We start from the raw sequence: 22,991 nt of genomic DNA, 5'->3' as shown, positions 1-22,991 counted from the left end.
TTTATCTGAGCTCTGTCAGGGTCGGTGGCAAGATGCAGAGCACCCATTCGGCGTTTTTCGTCACAGTTTGTTGAAAAAATGCGACTTCGGAATTGAGGTCTACTTTGGGTGAAAGTATTTCTGCGAACCTAGGTTTTTCATGCAGTACGCGCGTTGTATTAGGAGAAACGTCTTTCCGAAAAGAAAGCGCTGTGCTGTGAAATACATCTCAAATTAGCTGCTATGTGAAATTGCTTTAGCAGGCGTATTCTGGTCGAATTATTTGTTGAACTAGTTGGCGTTGCATTGTTATCGAGGAACATTAGCTATTAGTGCAAACAAACAGACAACTCACACAGGAACAAAAGAGGAAGACAAGTATAGCGCTTGTCTTCGTCTTTTCTCCTTGCCTGAGCTGTACTTTTGTTTTGCGCTAATTTTCCTCCTTGTTATTCTGGTTGATTTGCTATTTTTAGAGAAAAAGTAGTACAAATCCACTAATATGTATTGTAATATTAAAGAAAGTGAACAGAAAGCAAAAGCGCCAATGTTTTCGGTGCATGTTTGCTGAGTTTGCATAGAACTGTTAAACGTTTCCACCCAGTGAATTATTTCCACATACATTAACATAATATGCCAATTTCTCGCGTAATTTGCACTGGTTTGTTGTACTCGACGAAAGTAGTGACCAGTACATGTTTTCTGAAAACACGGTAATGGTCGTCAAACGACTTCGTGTGCATCACCAGAACCAGAAGTCTGCATAGGATGGAAGCTATCAAAAGCGCTAAATCTTTCTGGACTTACGAGTGCTTCCTGCAAAGGTGGTCAGCGAATCAATTATCCCGGTAAAGCCCAATGTATCGTATATGCTCCGTTGTGTTTGATGCCTCCAGGGGCTGATTGATGGCCGGGAAATTCGATGCACAGACCAAAGTTGCGTTATTGATATTCTGAATTAACGTTACCGCTGTGGATAGTTTAGTGAACCAATTACTAATCAGCATACTAATTGCGTCAATCAACTATAACTGGAAAACATTCTTTTATTTGTTTTCACACGTGTAGTCTCAATGGCCAGAAAAAAATGTCAGCGATGTGTTCCAATTTTAGTTGACGTGGCACTGTGTTGAACAATTAACGGCTGTACACAATAATGCGGACAACCCTTTTCAATTGAAATGTGTACATATTGAATGCAAGAAGTTTCGTGGTGGTATGTACGTTGGGCGAACTTTGCCCGTTAGTGGTATATCTGTATAAGATATGCAGGGTTAGTAACAGTGGCGCTCCTCCTTATTAGACCAAATGAACAATTGTCCATCCACAAAAAACAAAATTCTTCACTTACATGGACATAAATGTTCTGCTGGGTTACATAAAAAAGATTATAATATGCAACAAATTATGGCTTTGGAACATTCGGATCCCCCTCTTCTTCTCGCACACTGTGCACTGTGTGACGTTGTGTGACGACGTATGTGTAACAACGTATGTCAAGATGTGGTGCCTTGATAGAGTGTGTGGTGTTCTTAATAGTTCATTCATACCTTATTTACTTCTCTTTTTGCCCGTTTCATACTCTTCATTGCTCAGTACAGGGTAGCTAACCACAGATATTCTCCGGTGAAATTCCCTGTCCTAACTTTTATCTCTCTGCCTCTCACTAATAATGGTTCCTTGCAGGAAATTATCAACAAAGGTCATTGCGTAACTCCGCCGATTTAACAGAGAGGGCGCTGCTGGAGGTGCAGTAATTAAGAAAAATGAGCAACCATTAAATATAATACATCTGTGTGTAATCGTATTCAGAACTTTAGTGTAAGGTTTAACTAAGCAAATATATATATAAAACGCACTAGTCGATGCACCTTCCATTGGTGCCGCCGGTTTTGTGGTGGGTAAAGTAATGTCTCCTGTAGCCCTCCTCCCTCTAAATTTTATTCGTGGTTTGCCTGTTACATGCATTGATAAATATTTTTCAAACACTTAAACGTATCATGTAAATGCTGAACCTATTTCCAGGCAGACTTAATCGTGCCCTGTGCAAATACCTCGACTAAGAAAACTGAAAATCACCAGTCATTTCCGTCAAAATTTCATCTTTCAAGTACCCATTTAGATTCCGCTAAAATACACTAAGAAAATTTGGGTGTACTGCATTTGGGACTTTAACCAAGTCCAGCACACAACTGCTCGTTCCTTTTTTTTGCGGGGGGCGGGGCAGCAGCATTTAGACTTGTAACTTTGGCACGACCAACCTCACCGGCGTATTCTTTCCTGTATAAATCCAACATCCAGACATCGTTCGAAGGGCATAAGCTCGGCGCAAATAAATAGCAGCACCTTGTTTATGTTTCTTTCTGCAGGAGCATGTGCAGCGGGTGTCGTTGGATTGAAAATGCCACGGTACTGCCTTTTTGGGGACACAGTGAACACGGCTTCAAGAATGGAATCGAATGGACTGCGTGAGTATTGAGTTAAGCAACTTGTCGCCTCTAAAGCAAGCGTAAAAAATTGAATATTGCGCCAGATAAAGATGAGCAATGAAGAATGTATTCTTTAGTTTATCTGCACATTTCATGCTTCTGTAAAAAGGATGAGAAGACGCGAAGGGACATTTGCGCTCATACTTGCATGAATCGTCATATATTTTGGTTAGATGTTTCAGTAGCACGCCTGACCTACTTAAAAATAACTAAACATAAGCAGCGTAATCTAAGCGCTATTGCCATTTTCCATCCCTAATAAACGCAAATAAGTCGGCGCCTGTGTGTTTTCGTGGACCTTTCTTTTTCTTTTACATTTTACTTGACAAACTAAATACGACAGTAAAATACAACAGAAAAAAATGTTTAGCATGATATTATGCAATATTGAAACAGCGCTGTTCACATTTGCTTGTTCTTTTTTCTATGAGAGTGTTTGTAATAAGCAATGCCTCCTGTATGCAACAAAATAACAAAAAGTGTTGCCTAAAATGAGCAAGAACAGCAAAGGAGGAACAGCAATCCCTCTTCTACACCTGTCGCTACACTTCGAAGAAATTGGAAAACGACTAATATGTGCTGCTTGGCCAGCTGACTCGCAATTCAGACTCAAGAATAGCGCAAAATAAAACATGGACGAGAGGGACAGGAGGAGCGCCAGTCCTATTGGCGCCTGTCCTTTCGTTCTCGTCCGTGTCTTATTTTGCACTATTCTTGAGCTTGAAATTGGAAAGCCTTGTAGTGACATGGTCCTTATTGTATTGTGCCTTTTCAAGAAGAATATTTCAAAATACCGGAAGCAGAAAACGTTTTCTGCTTCACGCTCCCCGCAAAAGTTCTTTGCCATTTGACGACATCACAGAAATTTGGACTTGCAAATTTCGAGCGCCCGCTAGCCTTTAGCCTTTCAGCTTGTTCCGTGAATGTTCTCCCCTACGGTACACTAGCCGCCGTCTTGAATAATATTGAATAATTCGCCCATTACGACTTACACGTAGATCGAACATGCAGCAGTACCGGGTGCACATTTTTTCGATTAAATACGCGTGATGGCAGTAGCCGGGCTCGATGTGCCCTCGTAATGTATTCTAGGAGGAGGCGTGTTTGTCCCATGAAAATTAGTTCCCGAAAACAAATTCTCTGTTTAGCTTATTGGCACCTATACGCATAAAATTGTTTCGTTACCGGTATCATGCAGCATATCTTTGAGGGCACTGCATAGCACGCTGTAATCTAGAATAATACTTCTGGTTCATCTCTCTCAAACGAAATTATTTCAATTTTCTTTGTCTACGCGTTAGTAATACTGCTTCCTCTGTCCCCACGTAGCTGGTAAAAAATTCTCGCACTCACTTTTATATAGAAATGAATCATATACCGTGTAAGAACCGTTTCAAATGTCACTTAGTGGTATTCAAATACGCCACTCAAAGAATAAATAACTTTTTTTTGTTTTTGATCAACCAGTTCTACATTTTTTAATGGCGATTTGTCTTTATGCTGAGCGTACTTTCCGCAAAGATGTAATTTACACGATTGCGTTTTCAAAGTGATTACTGGCTGCACGGCGCCTCTGTATGCAGGTGGTAGTATCTGTGTAAATTTTCAACGTTTCGGGGCGTTTCTATCGTTCCTATATAAAAAAGAAAGCACATGACCTCATAGCGGCACCGGACTTCCATGCCACATGCGCAGGCTTTTCTAATAGCGCGATGCAGCCATGGTGATGTAATGTTGATAGTCGGGACATTGTCGCGCCTCCGCACGTCAAGATTTCTTACGTTCGGACGATATGCCAATTACCTACTATGTAGCAAATAGTCCGTTCACTGAGCTCATATTGAGGCGTCGGAAATGAGCCCTGTGTGCGCACCGTTGTCCGGAAATTGAGTGAAGTTTGCCAGGAAACTGAAGTACCCTACTTTCCTATAGAACTGACCCAAAAAAAACATGTTTGCCTTGAATGCACTACAATGCAAATGGGCTACAAATACAAAATTATTATTTTTATCAGCTAGGCTGATTCCATTAAGAGTGTTTACTCATTTGCCCCTCAGAAAATCTGATCATTTCTCTTAGCTAATCCGTGACATTCAAACCAAGTTAAGGGACGCACAGGGTGTTTCATGAAATACAAGGAAAGTTCCTTAATAATAGACATATATAAATGATTTCCTCTGGATTGTTTTGCTACAGATGCATATACATTTGAAAATCGCTCGAGATAGTAATTAGACAAGTAGACATGTAAATTAGACTAATTAACTTTTCGGCCAAGAGAGCCACACAATTGATCGCAATGGAAGACTTGAAGCTCGTCATTGCTCATAATCGTTTCCAGACACGCAAGATTTAGACGCTGCCAATTTTTGCAGCATGAATTATTCCGGCCGATTACAGACAGATAATTGAAACGGAAGTGCTAATAAGCGCAGCTGTAGCTCCTTTTGTAGATGGCCATGAGTAAAGTGTCTGCGTACGCCTCATTATTGGGCGAAAAAGAAACTTTGGGATTTTACGTGCCATAACCACGATTTAATCACCAGGAAAGCCATAATGCGGGACTCCGGATTAATTTTTACCACCTGGCAAACTTTAACATGCTTCCAATACACGGTACACGAGTGTTTTTTTATATCGCGTCCATCGAAATGCGGCCACCATGGCCGTGATTAAAACTGGGACCTCGTGGTTAGCAATGCATCGCCATAGCCACAAAGCCACCACGACGGGCAACCGTCGGGCAAGCATGAAGCTAGCAAGATTGCGGTTGATGGACGCTCACTTCATAGTCACGAAGATAGAGGTCGTACATTTGGCATGCTCTTTAGTGATTTATTATTTAAACACTCTGCCCACGCACGAACTGTCTACTTAATATTTGTTTCCATAAATCAAGAATGCAAATCACCCGCAATGCTAAAGTTCAAAACAACCCTTATTCATGAGCTTGGGAAATTAATGGTAAATGTAGTTATGGTGCTTACTCGTTTCTTTTTCTAAGATGCCTCTTTCTTTTATTTCATTGCTGCATTGGTTTTATTTTTATCTGCAATATGTCCTTGGGAACCTATTTTCCATATTAAGTGTTCTAGCTGCTTGTGTGTGCACGTACTATCTTAGAATCGTTTAGTTAGTTGTTGCTGTAGCCATCGTTATGAGTTGTGTCTCGTCTTTACCTGTGTAAAGACCTTCGAGATGGTATCTAGGAACTCCGAACAACTGCAATTCATTAATATAGTTGCTCGATCCCCTAGTATAATTATCTTCGTGAATTGCCTGACGTTTACCAATATTATTAGAAAAATATGTGAGCCAGTTTCATGAATGAACAGTACGGAAAACAAAGGAGATATTATAGAAATGCATCGTCCTGTCTCATCCAACGATATGTTCCTCCGCATCTTACAAATACGTGAGGCATTCTATTTTCACCATTCTATGACCTGGATGCTTCTCGAATCATGTTCAAAATAAAGTGGGACACAAAGTGCCCAGACGCCACCGACGCTCGAGTTTAACAGCCATACCAGCTTCGTATGTCAACGTGTCGTTTGCCATCTTCCAGTCTGACAATACCCCATGCACCGGCTTTCATGATAACGCGATGTCGTCATCGTGATATATCGTGAAATTGTGCTGCACGCAACCAATTTTGCAGGAATCAAGTGCTTTAGAAGATACCACTCTCGTGTGGCAAAAGCCACTTTGGTCAAACCGGAAGGTGTCTTAATAATAGGCTGAGAGAACACTACGTGCACGTAGACACAGAAGCGAATGACAGGGTATCTATTTCATCCCTGTCAAAACTTTTAGTGTAGCTGGCTTAGTCACAATGCACGTGTGATATGCACAGATTCGTCTCCGATACATTTATTATGAAAAAGGACGGTAACTGCATTAGCATCGCTTCTCTTGGTATCAGGAAGAAAGAAACAAAATGTATCCGTTAGAGAATCGGCGGAACGCACCTACGCTAATACTGCTGTTTGTTATGTCCTTTGCAGTATTAGCTGTTGGTTACGTTCCTTGGTCGCGGGATCGAATCCCGGCCACGGCGGCCGCATTTCGATGGGGGCGAAGTGCGAAAACACCCGTGTACGTAGATTTAGGTGCACGTGAAAGAACCCCAGGTGGTCCAAATTTCCGGAGTCCCCCACTACGGCGTGCCTCATAATCAGATCGTGGTTTTTGCACGTAAAACCCCATAATTTAATTTTTTGTTATGTTCCTTGCCTAGTGTATCTCTGTGTAATGTAAATGTCAGTTGTATACAGCTAAGAATTTGTCGTGTCTGTGTTTTTTTTTGTTCCGTTTTATTTTTCGCTGGAGACATGAACCACGAATCTAGCAACAAGCTAGCCCGTCTTACAGCATTACTGAACAATTTTTGTAATAATCTGTTATTGTGGTGTTCCACACCAATGAAGTAAAATATTTGCAACGTGTTCCTAACAGATTTATTATTGTTTCTCTTTCAGCACTTAGGATACATGTCAGTTCATCGACAAAAGAAGTTTTAGATACATTCAAAACTTTTCAGCTGGAGCTACGCGGCGAAGTCGAGATGAAGGTAAGCGGTCAAATCTTGATTTGGACGTGTGGTTTATCTATGTAGTTGATAACATTGGATGTTTTGGGAACGTTGGTACTGATTTATGCATAACACTTGCATGTCTAATGAGCTTATACAAAAGTGTCATGAAGAAACGAGCAAGTCAGAACATATGCAAACATACAAACAGTGGCGACAACTTGGCGTCAGCGCGCTTGAATCGATGAGCAATGTAGTTGGCGCAACAGGACGTTTTGTTACCATATGCACATAAGTACTCAGGCAAAAAACAATAAACAAAGAAGTTGAAGGAAACAATGGAGTATAGCAATTATTGAAACACGAATGTTGGGAAGTGTTAATTGAGACACGTGCACAGTGAATACAGACATGGCGATAAGATGCAAGTTATACAAACCGGAAAAGGCTTATATATGAATAAAGGAGCAAGAAAATGGACAAGTAAACGGAAACACGACTTTAAAAACAAAACAAAAAAATTAAATAGGCATATTTTATATACCTATAGCTCATCTAATCATAGCTATATTATAGCTCATCATAGCTCATCATCATCATCATATCATAGCTCATAGCTATATCATAGCTAATCATCATAGCTATATAATAAAGCCACGTAGTTCTTGATTCACTGATTGTTATCTGTCGCAGATACATTTTTTTGCACTTTCAAGTTTATGTGTATTACTTTATAGAGTGCATGCATGCGGAGGCTTGAAAATACATTCTTGCCTCATTTAGACGGAGCTTTAGCTCGGGAGCTCCTGTATAAGTACATGAGAAGCAGAACTCAATTTTTTTTAGTGCCGACTGCATCAATTTAATGAAATAAGTGCATTTAAAAGAGAACGTCAGCCTCTAGTTGCCGTAGGTAGATTTTTATGGAGGCTATCATTTGTCTTACACAAATTGCTGAAATCTGCAAAATTGCTAAAAACTTAGGTTCCAAATTTTACACTAACTCAGTAATAAATAATGATATCACAATTTAAATAACTGACCTAATAACAGATCTAGAGAGGACAAAATTGATCCAATTATACACCGCTGTGAGATATAATACTAATTTGTTATTAAGATTTTGCGAAACCCACGTAAACATTGTAATAATTTTTGTTATAGTGCAGAGTTAAGAATTTGTAAATTTCGTGCTGCATTATTTTTTTAAACATACAAATTTCTGGGCAAGAAATTTCAGGCCCTATATCACAATTCGGCTTGCTACAGCTACTAAAATTTACCTTTGTCTAACAAACGCCACAAAGTTCAATCACTTTGGTGCAACGGTTCTCTCCTTAAAGTACTTTGACGTTTTACATGTACTTGAATAGGTGTCTAAGCCTTATTCACGATTTCAGGACCTGCATAGTACGTTTGGGATTTCCGCCACGACGCAATGAAAACCCAATTAGGTCGCCAAAGAAAATCTCAGGACGCCAGTTTGACAGTGCATGCTTTCTCATGTTAGGGTGGCTGTTCCTAAAAAAAATATCCTCATTTAGTGCGTCAATAGCAAAATTGCACTGTATTTGACATGAACAGTATTCATAGGTATAGGAAAGGACCATGGAGTGGAGAGTAGCCAGCCAATGCACCATAAGCTTTTATATTGCTGCCGCGGCGTCAAAACAAGATAGCTCAGCAAAGATAAGATAAGGCTACCAGTATAGCGTGCCTCTTAGAAAGCAGAATTCACATTTTGTAATAATCAAAGATATGCCCAAAATTGTGTTATTCTGTTTGCAGTAAAATCAGAACGAATGCTAACGGTGACAGTCCAAGTAGTAACTAGAATCAAGAGCTTGATACTCTAAGTAGATTTGGTCTTTTGAATATCAGGTTTGACATTGAAGGATTCAATGCACGAGCGTGGTGTGTGAGACGCCACCTTAACGCCATGATTTAGCATGCGCGAATTTATTGGTCGGTTGCCTGCTCCTAAGCCTGCGTACCACGTTACGGCTATGGTTAAAACGATACTTCACATCTGCCCCCAATTGCCATGTGAAGCACTGGCTAACACTCCCAGGGCGAATCTTTACACATACACGAATACCAGAGAAAGTGAGCACCAAGACGGCCGTCGCTGTGGCTTAATTAGTTAAGCACCGCACACGTAATGCGGAAGATGTGGGCTGGACTCCCACCGGCGGGAAATTGTCGTTTAGTCCTTTTTCATTTCCCTTTTCCGCAGTATTTCTAGATTCAATTACACATATAAAATAACGGCCCCTATGCTTTCCATTTCTGACGTCCTCGACTGCACTTCCCTTCTCTTGGTACCTATTCTGTAACTCTAATCGTCCGCCGGTTATCCATCCTACGTATTACATGACCTGTGCAGCTCCATTTCTTTCTCTTAATGTCAACTAGAATATCCGCTATGCTAGTTTGCTCTCTGATCCACACCGCTCTCTTTCTGTATCTTAACGTTACGCCTAACATTTTTCGTTCCATCACTCTTTTTGCGGTCCTTAACTTGTTCTCGAGCTTCTGTGACCCATATGCTAGCTCCGGCAGAAAACTAGGTGGGGTGCTGAAGTTAGGAAATTTGCAGGCGCAAGGTTGGGATCAGCTAGCTCAAGACGGGGATAATTGGAGATCGCAGGGAGAGGCCCTCGGCCTGCTGCTGCTGCTGCTGCCGCCGCCGCCACCACCGCCGATGATGATGATGATTTCCGTGCCTTCATAGTCTGGTTTATTCCTATAGTTAGAAAGAAGAACTTATTGCAACCATTTGCTGTTTGTACCAACACTGCTTCTATTCGAACTTACCAATCATGTACTGGTGCCTCCCTTTTGTCGAAGTTGTTTCTGTGATTACATGTGGGCGCTGTGTAGGAAGCCGGTTCGCTGTCCGTCGCTTCAGTGTACAGGCGCACTTTACAAACAAAGCTCTGGTAGAATGTCTTTAGGGATGCCTGATAACTCATGTGCAGTTAGAATAGGCTGGTTGGCTAACCTTCAGAACGATGAATGACTATCTCGCTCTATAAATTCAAAACCGCCGTCATCTCGATTAACAGAGCCAGTGTGACTTATAGTTAAAGGCAATGGCGATTAGGGAGACAAACGCACTTTGCTTTGAACTGTGGTACTGGACTATAATCTACCTCGCTAAAATGTCATTGTTCTTACCGTGCCTAAGGGTGCTTGTAAAACAGTGACATAGAGCGTTGACACGGTCGCGAACAATTTAACAGCAAGTAAATCAGTTTATGTGCCACTGGAACAAAAACGCGTTTGGCGATGACAGGGAATTACCTGGTGTGGTGAATTAAGAAATTTTGGAGGCAGTCAGTTGGAGAAACGCAGGTGTAATTGGAAAACGCTGGGCGAGGCCCTTGTTCTGCACTGGACATTAATTCGGATGTGGAAGGTTATGGCTTATTTGTCCTGCGTTTTATTTACGTTTATATCGGAAGAACAGAAGCTAGTAAGGCTAAACTCTTGCTTCTGAACATATCCCATTACGTTTTAGCCTCGATGACTGCGATAAATCAGCGGTGATCTCTTTTCAGGGCAAGGGCAAGATGACGACCTACTGGCTGCTTGGTGAACAAGATAGGGACAACAGCTCCACCGGTCCCCTCACACCTACGGCTCCATCGACAGAAGTGCGCAAGGAGACCAAGATATGACCCCCGAACTGCGTAAAGTTTGATGCGCCAGCGCCACCCGCCGCTCAATCCTGACAGTCACGCGCTGAGCAGTGCACCCACCATCGTGTTCTCTGCGCCGGTACTAGTTTCTAGCTTGACATGGACGCCACTGAGACAGCGGCTTCGGTGATGTTGTGTTGTGCTCACGCAGTTGAAACAGTGAGAAACTCCGTCTCTTTTTCCAAACAGAGTACCGACTTGGGATCTATGACGCTCTCCTCTTGCGGCGCCAAGGACACTGACGTCCCGCGGACGTTGTGTACATTAGTTCCGATGGCCGGCGTGGTTTCCCAGAAACAAAGCAGACCGCCTGTCACCAATCAGAAGTTGTTTGGTAACCGCCATTGGGGTAAGCTGTTTTGCGTAGGCAGCAAATTTGGACTCGTATACCCCCGAGAACACGAGCGACTGAATTATCATGCAAACAGGTGGTACTTGAAGGGTTTCGAGGTAACAACATTTAGCAAGGATGCAGACTGCTGCTATCACAGCCACATTAGTTGCGCAATGGTGACACCTTCGCGATACCCTCGAAGACCGATTGAGAATTGTGCACACACTTCTAGCTGTCTGTTCCATTTGTAGAAAATATCAAACTGTCGTATTGCTACATTTCTAGAAAAAAAAAAAGTGTTGCTTCGAGCTGCGAGCTTAGCGCGCACGTTAGCTTCTCCTTCTGTACGCAACCCGTCCGTCACTAATTATGGAACCTGTAGATGTCATTTTACTCCTGAAAAGCGCAAGCCAACAAATTCTCATTATTCTCTCCGCTGAGTCTAGCGGAGAGAATCATGGCAGACACCATTTATTCCAACCATTCTAATCCCTGATCCCTTTGAATAGTTCAATGACCCCCAAAAAAAGAGTATCGTTCACCACCATCAGTTGGGTACAGTTGGCGTCTTGCGTCTCGTTTACTGGAGCCAGGATATGAAAGAGGGTTACTAGAAACTTTCATGACTGTGCTTTAATAGCATAACATGAAGATTATGAAGCCGAACTTTTGCCTGCAAAAAGAACATTTTATTAATATAAAAAAAGCTTTCAGGTATACATCAAGCAAGCCCTTTTACGTTGAGCACAAACTTGTGTTTGCAAAATTGCATAGCGAAGATAAGCAACTCCACTTTATTGTTCTGTTTAAACAGTATTTATTATTTACTGCTAAAAGAGTTTCTTACAATGCCCTACTACCTGCTGTAGGCGTCGAGAGTTAATTTGAAGTGTAGGAAAAATCCGCCGCGGAAAACGGAGGCGCAACCTAGCTATATGGTGGAGCGCATCGTCAGATCTGTGGCTCCACCTACATTTAGCGCAGAAAAATGCTTGGGAGGAAAGGTGAAGCATGTGTCTAGCGGCAAGCTCAATAAGTCAGATAACTAGTTATCGCTGTGTTGTTTGGGTGTTATGCTATGAAACTGTGTTATACGTCCTTGGGATGGTTACATGAAAGAGGAAACTACTTAGCCCTTCAAACATTGTCATATAGACATGAATGCAGGTGGCCCAGTAAATTTAATGGCCCCGATTTATGATGGCCCTCTTTACCCATACTCATTTTATTAGGTTGAGTTTAATATATTTATATTTGTTTACTCAGCGATAAATAGCATTCGTTCATTTTTTTTTGCCTGTGTGTTTGTTTCAAGAACATCGGCAGTTGCTTGATAACAAATTTGCGTAAAAAAGTGTTTTACTGATCCTTGGTGTCAAGTTCGGAGGTTTTAAACATTTTTAAGTAAACCGGACAGCTTTCGTTTTCTTTATGAACGACGGTTTCATGAGGATAGATGTATTACTGGGATGGATTAGACTGATAGAGAACGAGGCAAGATGCGGTGAACTGCTACTTTTTTTGAAAGCAGCCAAAAGTGGGTCCAAACCCTCGGCTCCATGTCTTCGTCAGTCGCTTTCCCACTCAAGCGTTGAATGCACGGCTGTATCATGTTGCCCATCTGACGTATTAGTTCAGCGGAAACCTGCTGGGCGGAGAGAAGTAATTAAAATCGAAATTGAGTCATCCACCCAATCGTAGCAATTGCTACAAACAATTGCTTTTCTTTCGAGGAACCCGCATGGGTTTCCTTTGTAGCAAATGCTACGATTGGGTGGATGTCGCATTTTCCATTTTAATGTTGTCTACCTGCACCACAGGTCTTGAGGCGGAGTTCCAGAGTTGTGTTTCTGAACAGGCCTGGGTGCCTGGTGGGGCAGCCAGGATATCACATTTCGGTGTAGAGCTCGCAACCAGACGTGACCATTTCAACAATTTACAATTATACGAAGCTTAAATGATTGCAGGTATTCAATGAACCTTTTATACATTATACTACAACGCTGAAACTGTTTGAGTTCATTTAGAAAGGTGCAGAAAGAAAGATAGGAAATGTCAAAATAAAAAGAAAAGATTGAGAGCTCACGCCTGTATGTTGCAGATATTAACTCTTGGTGATATGGGGGTCTCGGATATCAGCATAGATGCTGTTTTGGGGATTTGCTAAAGGGTGGACATGTCATTACTCATAGCTTGTTAATATATAATCATTGTTGAGCCCTGTCGGGTACAAACTGGGCGGAAACAAAGCTGCTGTAGCTGCCGGCACCTAACATGATAATCTTTTTTAAGAATTATGTGACGCATAGTTGTTCTGTAAATTTGTATGTAAATGAATAGATGATGTGCCGTGAAGTTCTTTTTTTAATTTAAATGATGAGTCTTCAGGTCCCGAATATCTGTGTGATGCTTTCGGAAATAAAAAAATATTTGTACTGAAAGATGCCCCAAAACACGTAAATGTAGTTTTAATACCTTAAAAAAATAAACCTCTGCTAAATTATTAAAAACTTGACTGGTCATTATGCGGCTGCATAAATGAAGACGTTTATGAAGATTGTGATCTTCATAGCACTTATCAATTTTCACTACAGATCCAATCAAAATACCGCCACCAGCCAAAGTGTCATGCTGGACAATGTCTCCATCGACCACAATGCATCAATGCGAACAAGTATAACCGTTAGCGTATAAGTCAAAGTTCTAATTATACACTATCAGTATATTTCTCACCGTAGATTACTTTTTACGTTAGTGTGCTGACCTTGAGCACTATAAACTACGTTGTTTGGTACGCTGAGATCCTATACTAATTGCACATGCAACGCTACATGTCTCAAGAAACGCGGTGAGTTAGCTGGTAATGTGCAATCGCCAACTGTAGACACGGGCAAAAACTTCAAGACCACTAAGAGTTTTCTCGTGAGTGCATGCACACTCAAAGCCATAATATGGTTTTACAGATATCCTGTGTTACGACGGCCACAATACAGTTTAAGCACAAAAATGGAAGTATTATGCCTTTCCATTTTATTACGTCTGCATGAATGTACCATACCTGAACCACTCGTTCGAATGCGTGTGAGCGCCAGTCATGTCCTGTTTCTAACATTATTAGGTAGTTCACCGCCCTTTACATGTGACAATTGTCTCCACGGTCCTTTTACAGTGTTCATGGGAAAGAGAAATGCGCTGAAACAATAATTCGGGCTTACTTTATTACAGCTGCCATCATTTTACGGATAGCTTGAGAACCAGAACAACTTGTTAGTAAAAAAGCTTTAAGAAACTCTCAAATAAATAGGAAATGTGCTCGCCATATTTTTTCCCGCTTTTTTTCATGGGAAGCTACTGAGGCCGTATTGGTGGTTTATTTTTCTGACACGCTGCCACGTCATCTTCGGCAGCTAAGTTGGTTAGCACTGTTCTTGTTAGTAATTAAATATGTCCAAATATTAGGCTAATTTAGTTTGTTGGGTTCCCCTTTTGTAATTTTTGACGCTACGGTTTTTCCGGGGAAGGCAAGGTTTTCTCCGGTGTTGTCAATACGTTGCAATCGTACCACGCTTTAATTTCTTTCAATTTCAGTCATTGAATCTGCAAGAAGAGAAGGTTCATTCTTCTCCACTCTAATATAACCATCTTCTGTCTTTCATTCATATTTACAAGCATTGTGTAATAAACGTTTGTTTCCAAACTGGCATCTATCTCTTTCTCGGATTTTCAAACTTGAATGACAACTGAGGCAATATTACCACAATCATGTTACAAATTTAAAAATACTCAACTGAGAAAACTTTCGCGATCTTCTGCTATGGCTACAGAATCTTCCATGATGGCAATTACTGCGTATTGTATGTACTTTTCCTCACTTATAACGCATACTTCTTGGTGGAAAAGTGTGAGCTCACAATATTCTAGATAATCTATTGCCGGTCTTTTTTATTTTATTGCGATAGCAATTATATGGACACTTCAACCGGATTTCTGCCGTCGGCGTCGCCGTCGCCGTCGCCGTGAGGTTCCCTATAGATAAAATCTTCGCCGCGTGCCGTATGCCCGAGCGGAAGCGTGCGGAGACGCGCGCTATCACGGAGAGCCAACGCACTCATTCTCCCACGCGCAAGCAAGGAAGCGGGAAGCCAGCGCCGGAGGGAGCGGGGGGGGGGGGGGGGGGGCGCACGTACACTCTGCCAACAACCGCGCTCGTCGCTCGCTCGCACCGTCTCTTATCTCCACACGGCTCTGACCTTTATGCGCCGTGCATTCGCCGCTCAGTTTCCGTTGAAGCGATAGACCGCACGTACCTTCGCCGCTGCGGCGTATCCGCTTGCTGCCAGAGTTTTGACGGTCGTTGTCTGCAGTCATTCAGTGTGATCTATTCATGTTTGTGCGCGCTCACACCACGCTTGTTAATTCAGTTAGTAATAGTCGGGCCACATTTTCCAACGCACGCTACACATGCAATGCTGCCCGGATCGGCAGTGCAGCGCTACAGGTGTGTCCCTTCGCACGCGCTGCCCACGGGAAGCGCTTCTCATCAACACCACCGTTTCACACGCGCCTTCTCGTGGTCATCGAGTCTCTCTTCATGTCGGTCTACTTACGCCGCAGCACACCTGCTTACTTAATCAGCTCATGTTTACTACAATTCATATTGCTACCAAAGCCGCTCACCTTACTTCGTATGACATTGCTGTGTTGCTATCGCATTCATTGCTTCGCCTTTAGGGCGAAACTGTGACATTTTTTTTCCAGACGGTATATTCTTTTATATAGTGCAATCTGCCTTGTTTTGAAGTCAAAGTTTCTCATTCTATAAGTGACTTACAACAAAACACTGCAAGGGAGAAATGCACACCATTTGTTCGAATTGCATTCTAAATCATCTTTGGCGGGAACTGCTCAGTTTTGGCGTAAAATGAGTTCACTCTACTTTTACAGTACAGCTCTGAATTTCGCTCGTAATCCATGACATCCCGTCCCACTGTTCCCACATCGATGAATGACGTCACACTCTCCAGCGTGCTTTGAGCAGACTATAAGGTCGGCCTTTTGCCGAAGCATAGGTATACTAAGGGCCTGGCTCATGCACCCGGAGAAGTCACAAGAGCTCTTCTTCAATACCTGAAGGCGACAGGTTTCAGTGCCTGACTGTACACTCGCGGGGCATTGCCCAATGTAGGCATATAATTTCAACTCGTCTTCTCTCTCTCTCTCTCACACACACACACTTTCACTCCCCACGAGTAGGGTAGCAAATTAGAAAAGTCTGGTTAACGTCCCTGCATTTCTTTCCTTCCACATCTTTCTCTCTCTCTCTAGTTTGCCCTTCGAGCCTTGTAAAAACAAGCTGTTCACCATGGTTGTATGAGATAATAACAGTCTGCGTAAATGATAAAAATTTGCAGGAGCGCTGGAAGTGCCACTGCATTAATAAAACGCTGCACTAGCTCAGTGAAGGCACTGTGGAAAGCACCGTGGCTGCATGTAAAATATTATGTCTAATATGTCAAGCATAATTTTATTAGTATATTACTTTATCGGTGTTGCTGAAATATACCTGGGACAAGGCTTTCAGGGAGGTCCTCATTTCTCCTCGATAAGTTTCACCACAAGCCGCATGGACATGTTTGGAGGAGAGCTTTGCCTGTCGCAAAGGCTGTGGAACAATAAAGAGCACTGGCCAACCACCTAATGGTGTGATAGCGTTAATACAAGAGCTCTCTTTTTTGACTCCTATTATTATTGTTAGCCTAACGCTATTGTCATCTTTACTAGCAACCACTGTGCTAGGCGGACACCAGATGATTGTAATAATTGCCACTGTTGTACTGGAATGTAAATAACGTTGCAAAGTCACACCATTATCTGATGAAGATTTCAGTCAAAGTTCGCACGGGTACACGTTGGATGTGCATCCACGGTATTCTAGTGTAACAGCGTGACTAGAAACCAAAAAAAATTCGAGCAGTTGTGGCTTGTAAAGTATTTTTAAATTTTTTTAACATGAGCTCAAAACAAGCCACTACTTTCGGCTCAACGATGGTGTCATTATGATATGGAATGTTGATGTCAGGGCCAGTCTTTCCATTTAGATGCGTAAAAAAATCAGATATCCATTAGATTCTGTAAAAATGACTCGCGATAACTTGAAGCAACTGGTAAATATCCCATCATTCTTGAATGGAGTCAATGTCCTGTTGTTCGCGGAATATTTTTCTTTTTTTTGCTTTGAAAGTTCAATATGCCGGTTCTTCACTAAGAAGAACAGCACATATTTATTTATATAATATACCGTATGCAAAACCGTGCCATGCGAAAAATGTGCTGCTCAAGGTTTTCCCGTATGTTTCTGTACGGCTTTTTTTTAATCCGAGGACACCTAATCGCTTCTTACGAGTTGTGAATGCGAATAAAGCATTAATGTGCCATTGAAGGCCGCTGAGGGGTCCTTCGAGTTATGAACACCTCGTGGCAAAAGAGCGCGTTGACACGCTTGGCGCATTTTCATTTGGCCTTACTGAGGTGCACTTAGAAAGGAGGCAACAGCTTGGGACATTGCGGACAAGCAATGCGCGGATAACACAGGCTTCCCAGATCGAAAGCGACGGTGATTTAGCGTCCTGGTGATGCTCTCTCCCCTCACGCAACACCGGGGGCGCTACTGCAGCAGCAGGTGCTGACTTTCGCCCACTCTGCTTCACTGTAGCTCTGCTCCATCGAGGCACGCTCTTCCCGTGACGTCGCAGCCAATGGGAACTCCGTCGATGTGCGCTTGTGACGTGGCGTCGCAGGCAATTATGATTTACGTGGCGCTTCGATGCTACAGACGCGGGACGCCGGTATTTTCGCTTAGTGAGCCATTTGATGCTTTCGCATCAATAAAGATGCGATAAATTTGGATAGTAATACTTCAGTATCCTATAAATTGCTCTGGTCATTTAACACTCACCCGTAGAAATATATTATCTAGACCTTGTTCTTTCTGGAGTTTTACGTGCCAAAACCAGTTCTGATTATGAGGCACGCCGTAGTGTAGGGCTCCGGATTAATTTTCACCACCTGGGGTTCTTTAACGTGCACTACAACGCAAACAGAATGCTGGCAGGCCCATACTGTGAATGCACATACAATGAACAGGTGATTTGCACTTTTATTTTAAACATAGTAAACACCCCGAACAAGATCGGGAAAAAGTAACATCGTTAACAATGACGTGCACTGCCAAGTTTTAGAAAACACTCAGGTGACAGGGAAAAAGAATACACGACCTAATATAATAATAGTCAATAATATATACCATATTTGGGCAACTATAACGAGAATTTTTTTTTCATTTTTTTTATTTCGAAAGTTCGCCCAACGGAATAAACCATTAAATATAGAAATGTAGGCCGGTTTCGGCGATGAACAGCAACAGTGCTCGATGGTTGCTTCCATAGAGCCAAGAATCATAGTCCTGTGGTCGCGTAGGATGAAGGCCCACTGTTTTCAGGTAGCACCGTCGTACCTGGTTTAGACTAGGGCATGTCCACAACAGGTGTTTGATTGTTGCCTTGGACGCTCGAGCTTCCGGCCTCAGAACGTGCCTCGCGTTATAATCGTGTTCGTGACACCTATAATCGTAACATATATTTTTTCCTGTTTCGGAGAGACGGAAAGTGCCTCCTTTCATTACTTTCATGGCTGCTTTATTTACGTCGAAATACGGAATCAGCCAAAGTTTTCAGGACTAAAATGGCAGTCTATTGAGTTTCTATAACCGCGTGCAAGAATTCCCTGCCTTGCATTATTTCGGCAAAATATTTTGGTTGTTCACGCTTTTAGCGGGTTGACTTAATTTCTGTCACTAATAAAAGGGTCCATAGTAACGCTCACGAAATTTCATGCAAGCCCAAAGCCTAATTAGGCTTCGATAAAACATGTGCATTAAATCATTGCGACACACTGTGACACAGTCAGGCACGCCGGCTGCAAATTTAACGGAGAAATAATAAAACAAAAACCAAGTTGTAAATATCATTTCAAAGACAGGATTCTCTTCCCAAAGCCATTTTTTTGACAATGATAAATCCATGAACCGTTATCGAGGTTGACATAAAAGGTGCTTGTAAACCATTCTAGTGAAAGAAGGGCTGAATATAAATTTGTGCTCATATTTCTCCACAGTGGACATCATAACATGCATGCTCCTATTACCGATAAACTTACGGTAAATAAGCCATCAGCAGCGTTTCACTGAAGAGGTCCATTTTTCTCTAGTAATCACTACACAGATTCTTGTGGTAACTTAGTCAGGTGCCATAGAACATTTGTGGATGTGTTACATTTAGTACAAAAATATAGTTGGGTGGCTGCGGTTCACTGACATGCACTACTCAGCAGCAGGATATATTCGGTCAACCGTATTACGCGACTACTCAAGTGGCCCCACCATCACGTTCAATAACGCATTCAAACCTACATTCGCCTATGCCACCAGGCCTATGAATAAACAGGTTTAAATAATTTCATTCGTTTTTCTTTACTTTGCGAATCGAAAGTTTACAAAATTTCTTGTCAAGTATACTACAATGGCCTGGATCTGTGCCAAAAAGCATGCGTTTGACTTGGCGCCAGACACGAGTTGTAGACGAACACGCTCCATCATTTCAAGTAACTCCAAGTCAGTTTTCATGAACACTACAGCAACCCCCTACGTGGACACCAGCCTGTAAAAGAGTGCCGTTTGCGCCTATAGGGAAGCTCAGCTCTTTCCCATGACACTAATGACTCTTACCACTGCGGTGAAGAAGAAACTATCAACCACATTCTGTGTCAGTGCCCGCAGTATTGTTTACAGAGACACCTACTGCTGTGTTCAAAAAGTTCGACGACCAACCACTATCACAAAAGAAAATCTTATAACCCAAATGCGACTGGATATCCCATCAGAAGACTGAAAACATTATTTTGCTTTTTTGATCCACCGAATGCATTGAACGAATATATAGTCCCTAATTTTTTCCCTCTCTCTGCTCCCTTTTTTCTAACCCTCATTTCGCCAACCATCATGTTCAATGCACGATCAGCGTAGCAAACCAGGAATGTTTGTCTGTTTAACTTCCCTTGCCTTTGATCTCTCTCTGCCCCTCTCTTCACGTGAAGTCTAACATGCATTGACCACCAATTATTTCTTACGTGCGCCCATTCTTCAACACACCCTCATCAAAATGGTGCACCAACTTCCTACACACGGTCGTTTTCAAACGTCTTACCTATGGTAGCAGTTTTATAGGTTTCCAAATGTGCCCCTTTCATGTTTAATAAGAACAATATTCAATGTTGTTTGCATGTCAATTTTCCTGCTTTAATGTACAAATGCGTTTGTCAAGGAACGAGCACGAAGCGAAGCCAAATTGAATGACTAGGGGGGCCATAATACATAATTCGTCGTAAGCACTCGTCAACGTGCTGAAATGATCATTACACGATAAACTACTGCGGCTCATTCGACTGCACATCGCTCTCGATAGGATTGCTCGCTAGAGCGTAGGACAAAGTAAAGCTTGTGTGTCTCAAGTATTACTAGCATTTCTATCCAACTTAAAAAGCAGAAGTCAACGCTAACACAGCGGACAATGTATTTTTACAGCATAGGCAACTAGCACCTGGAAGCAGTAATAAAATAATTGTGTTCACCGTTGCTTTTACTGAATGTATATGTGCTCACGGATGCAACTCCTATTTTTTCTCAGTCTCGAGTCGCACCAATGCAATAATATGCACGTATTCTGCGACGATCGCCTCGGCGATACTATCGCCTTCGCGTGACGTAGCGCTGAACCAGCCAATCAGTGCGCGCCTGATGGCGATACTGTCGCCGAGGCGATACTATCGCCGAAAGTGATCGTCGCAGAATACGTCCCATGGATACCACTCCCGACCACCTTCTAAACGGACTTCTCGGCACCTTCTTTAAAATACCGTTGAGTGATAGACGAAGCAAATGGTTCTGCCACCGTCCCGCAGTGCACCACCGCATCTCGGCGGCGTTCCTTGCTCGGTACGTCACTTGGGCCGGTATTTTGTAGCGATGCCTTTCCGGTAATAATGCCGTTTCGCGCTTATCGCGCTTTGTCAGTGGTCAGATCGACGGTCCGCTCGCTTTATCAACGGGATCAGCCGGCCGTGAGCGTTGGATGATAAGACTAGAGTACAATGAGTCATAAGGCATCGCTACAAAATCGCGGCCTTGCTCGTGATCTGTGAGCTGTATGGCGCGCCAATGGTTCGTGCGATGACACTGCACAAGACAACTTTGCTACAGGCTCGGCGCGCCGAGTCACTGAAAAACCCGGATGATAGTGGCCGGCACCGAAGGTCTGCGGTGAGAAGAGGGCTCCGCGCATGTAAGCCTCGTATCTTGTTCATCATTTGTTCTTGAGGAGATAGCGGCTAATTTCTCGGTGGTGGCTGCTGAGATGTGGCAGTGAGGTGAGCCGTTGCCGCCGCGTTCCGTGCATTATGCCGTCGTAGTTCTCGTCTCCACGTTAGAGTGAGGTGCACATCCCACGTCGAGCTGTGCAACGCAAGTTGGTGTACGCGTTGCTTAGCGGTTCCCCGACGTTATCGTGCATAGTCCTGTACCCGAACGTGAGCCACGGTGAGCTACGGTGATGGGTTATCCTATGACAACGCCTACGAGCGGTCATGTCAGACTTTGGTTTCTTTCGGGTGTTCACCGGGGGTCTCCGCAGTCGCCGTCGCCGTCGTGACAACACCGTCTTCGACCTCTTCCACGAGCCAGTAAGTGGTCATCGTCCCTTTGCCCTGCGCAAAACATTTTTTTTAAGTCTTGTGTAATTTCTGTGGAATAGCAAGCGCAATGCGTGGCCCCGTAAATTTGGGCATTGTACGTTTGAAGTCTGAAAAACGAATTACAACTGTTTTCTCGACATGAAGCAGGCATTAGCACCTAGCTATTCTCTAGTGTTCGTATTAGAGATATTTTCCCGGAATGCTACAGCTTGCACATGATCAATTTCATATTTATTTCTATAGGGGGGGGGGGGGGAGGGAGGGATTGCTTTATATTATATTATTGGAACACAAGGTTGGGGGCTGCGTAAGCTCACACTAATGGAGACAAAGAGGAGCCTGGATTTCGCCATCGTGTGATGCACTTGACAGGGTCAACTAATTTTGCGGTTGCGCGTGGTGTTTAGCTTCCCACTTTCTCTTTTTCTTCGCTCGCCTGCTGCTTTCATTGCGCCTTTATCACACTGTTCATTTCTTTGCTAACAATTAGTATGCTGTTATCACTAGATTTCTACCCCACTGTGCGGAAAAACGAGGCAGCAAAAGGCCAAAAGCAAGTATCACGCGCGAAGAGGTACTCGTCTGCCAGATCAACCAATCTAAAATTGCTAAATGTGGCGCCTATAACGTGAAACACGGGTCATGAAGCTGCTCTTTGCTCGTTATCTGCAGCTGCATAAACGCGTTGTGCGCATGCTCACAGCAGCGCTTGAAAGCGTGTGGCGCGTTGCCGACAATGTGGGGAAGTGGGTGATCTGGAGTGCGCGGCTTCTGCTAGATGTGAATGCTAAATTTCTAAGCACCCTATGTTGCTCCACGACACCCTAGAATAGGCAGAATATTCTTCCGACCGCATTCTAACACTGTGATTCCGGCCACACTACATAGCTTCATCAGCCGGCAACCATAAGGTTTCACGTTCAGACCGCGCTATACGCATTCGTTTTGTACAGTCGCAATATTTTTTAGGGTGAACACGGGAACGCGTGGCCTTCTGAGCTCACAGCGCGTTTAGTGGCGGCAACGAGAAGCATTTCTCATGCGTACTGTGTCCGGCGTGCGCAAATTCTCCCGCCGCGCGCATTGCGTCACGCAAGCAAGTGCGTGTCGTCTGCTGCGCGCGTACCGCAATAAGGTAGCCGTACGGT

The 22,991-nt window shown here is 43.1% G+C and overlaps 2 protein-coding genes across 2 annotated transcripts in view; one reads left to right on the top strand and one right to left on the bottom strand.

Moving 5' to 3' along the window:
- The window catches only part of LOC119456277 (atrial natriuretic peptide receptor 1), a 292,422-nt gene extending 277,687 nt beyond the window's left edge, over nt 1-14,735 (top strand). Inside the window, exons 19-21 of the mRNA XM_037717955.2 lie at nt 2,349-2,447; nt 6,950-7,041; nt 10,566-14,735. Of these exons, the coding sequence (XP_037573883.1) occupies nt 2,349-2,447; nt 6,950-7,041; nt 10,566-10,685 (311 nt within the window). The 3' untranslated portion in view covers nt 10,686-14,735. The remainder of the gene's footprint in view (nt 1-2,348; nt 2,448-6,949; nt 7,042-10,565) is intronic.
- Nucleotides 14,736-21,287: 6,552 nt separating this feature from the next.
- LOC119456276 (atrial natriuretic peptide receptor 1-like) overlaps nt 21,288-22,991 on the bottom strand; it is a 163,933-nt gene continuing 162,229 nt past the window's right edge. Inside the window, exon 23 of the mRNA XM_049669661.1 lies at nt 21,288-21,855. Coding sequence (XP_049525618.1) covers nt 21,739-21,855 — 117 coding nt within the window. The 3' untranslated portion in view covers nt 21,288-21,738. The remainder of the gene's footprint in view (nt 21,856-22,991) is intronic.

This window comes from Dermacentor silvarum, chromosome 6 (genome assembly GCF_013339745.2).
Source record: "Dermacentor silvarum isolate Dsil-2018 chromosome 6, BIME_Dsil_1.4, whole genome shotgun sequence".
Taxonomy (NCBI): domain Eukaryota; kingdom Metazoa; phylum Arthropoda; class Arachnida; order Ixodida; family Ixodidae; genus Dermacentor; species Dermacentor silvarum.
The sequence above is the reverse complement of the archived record's forward strand: the minus strand, read 5'-3'. Positions and strand labels throughout refer to the sequence as shown.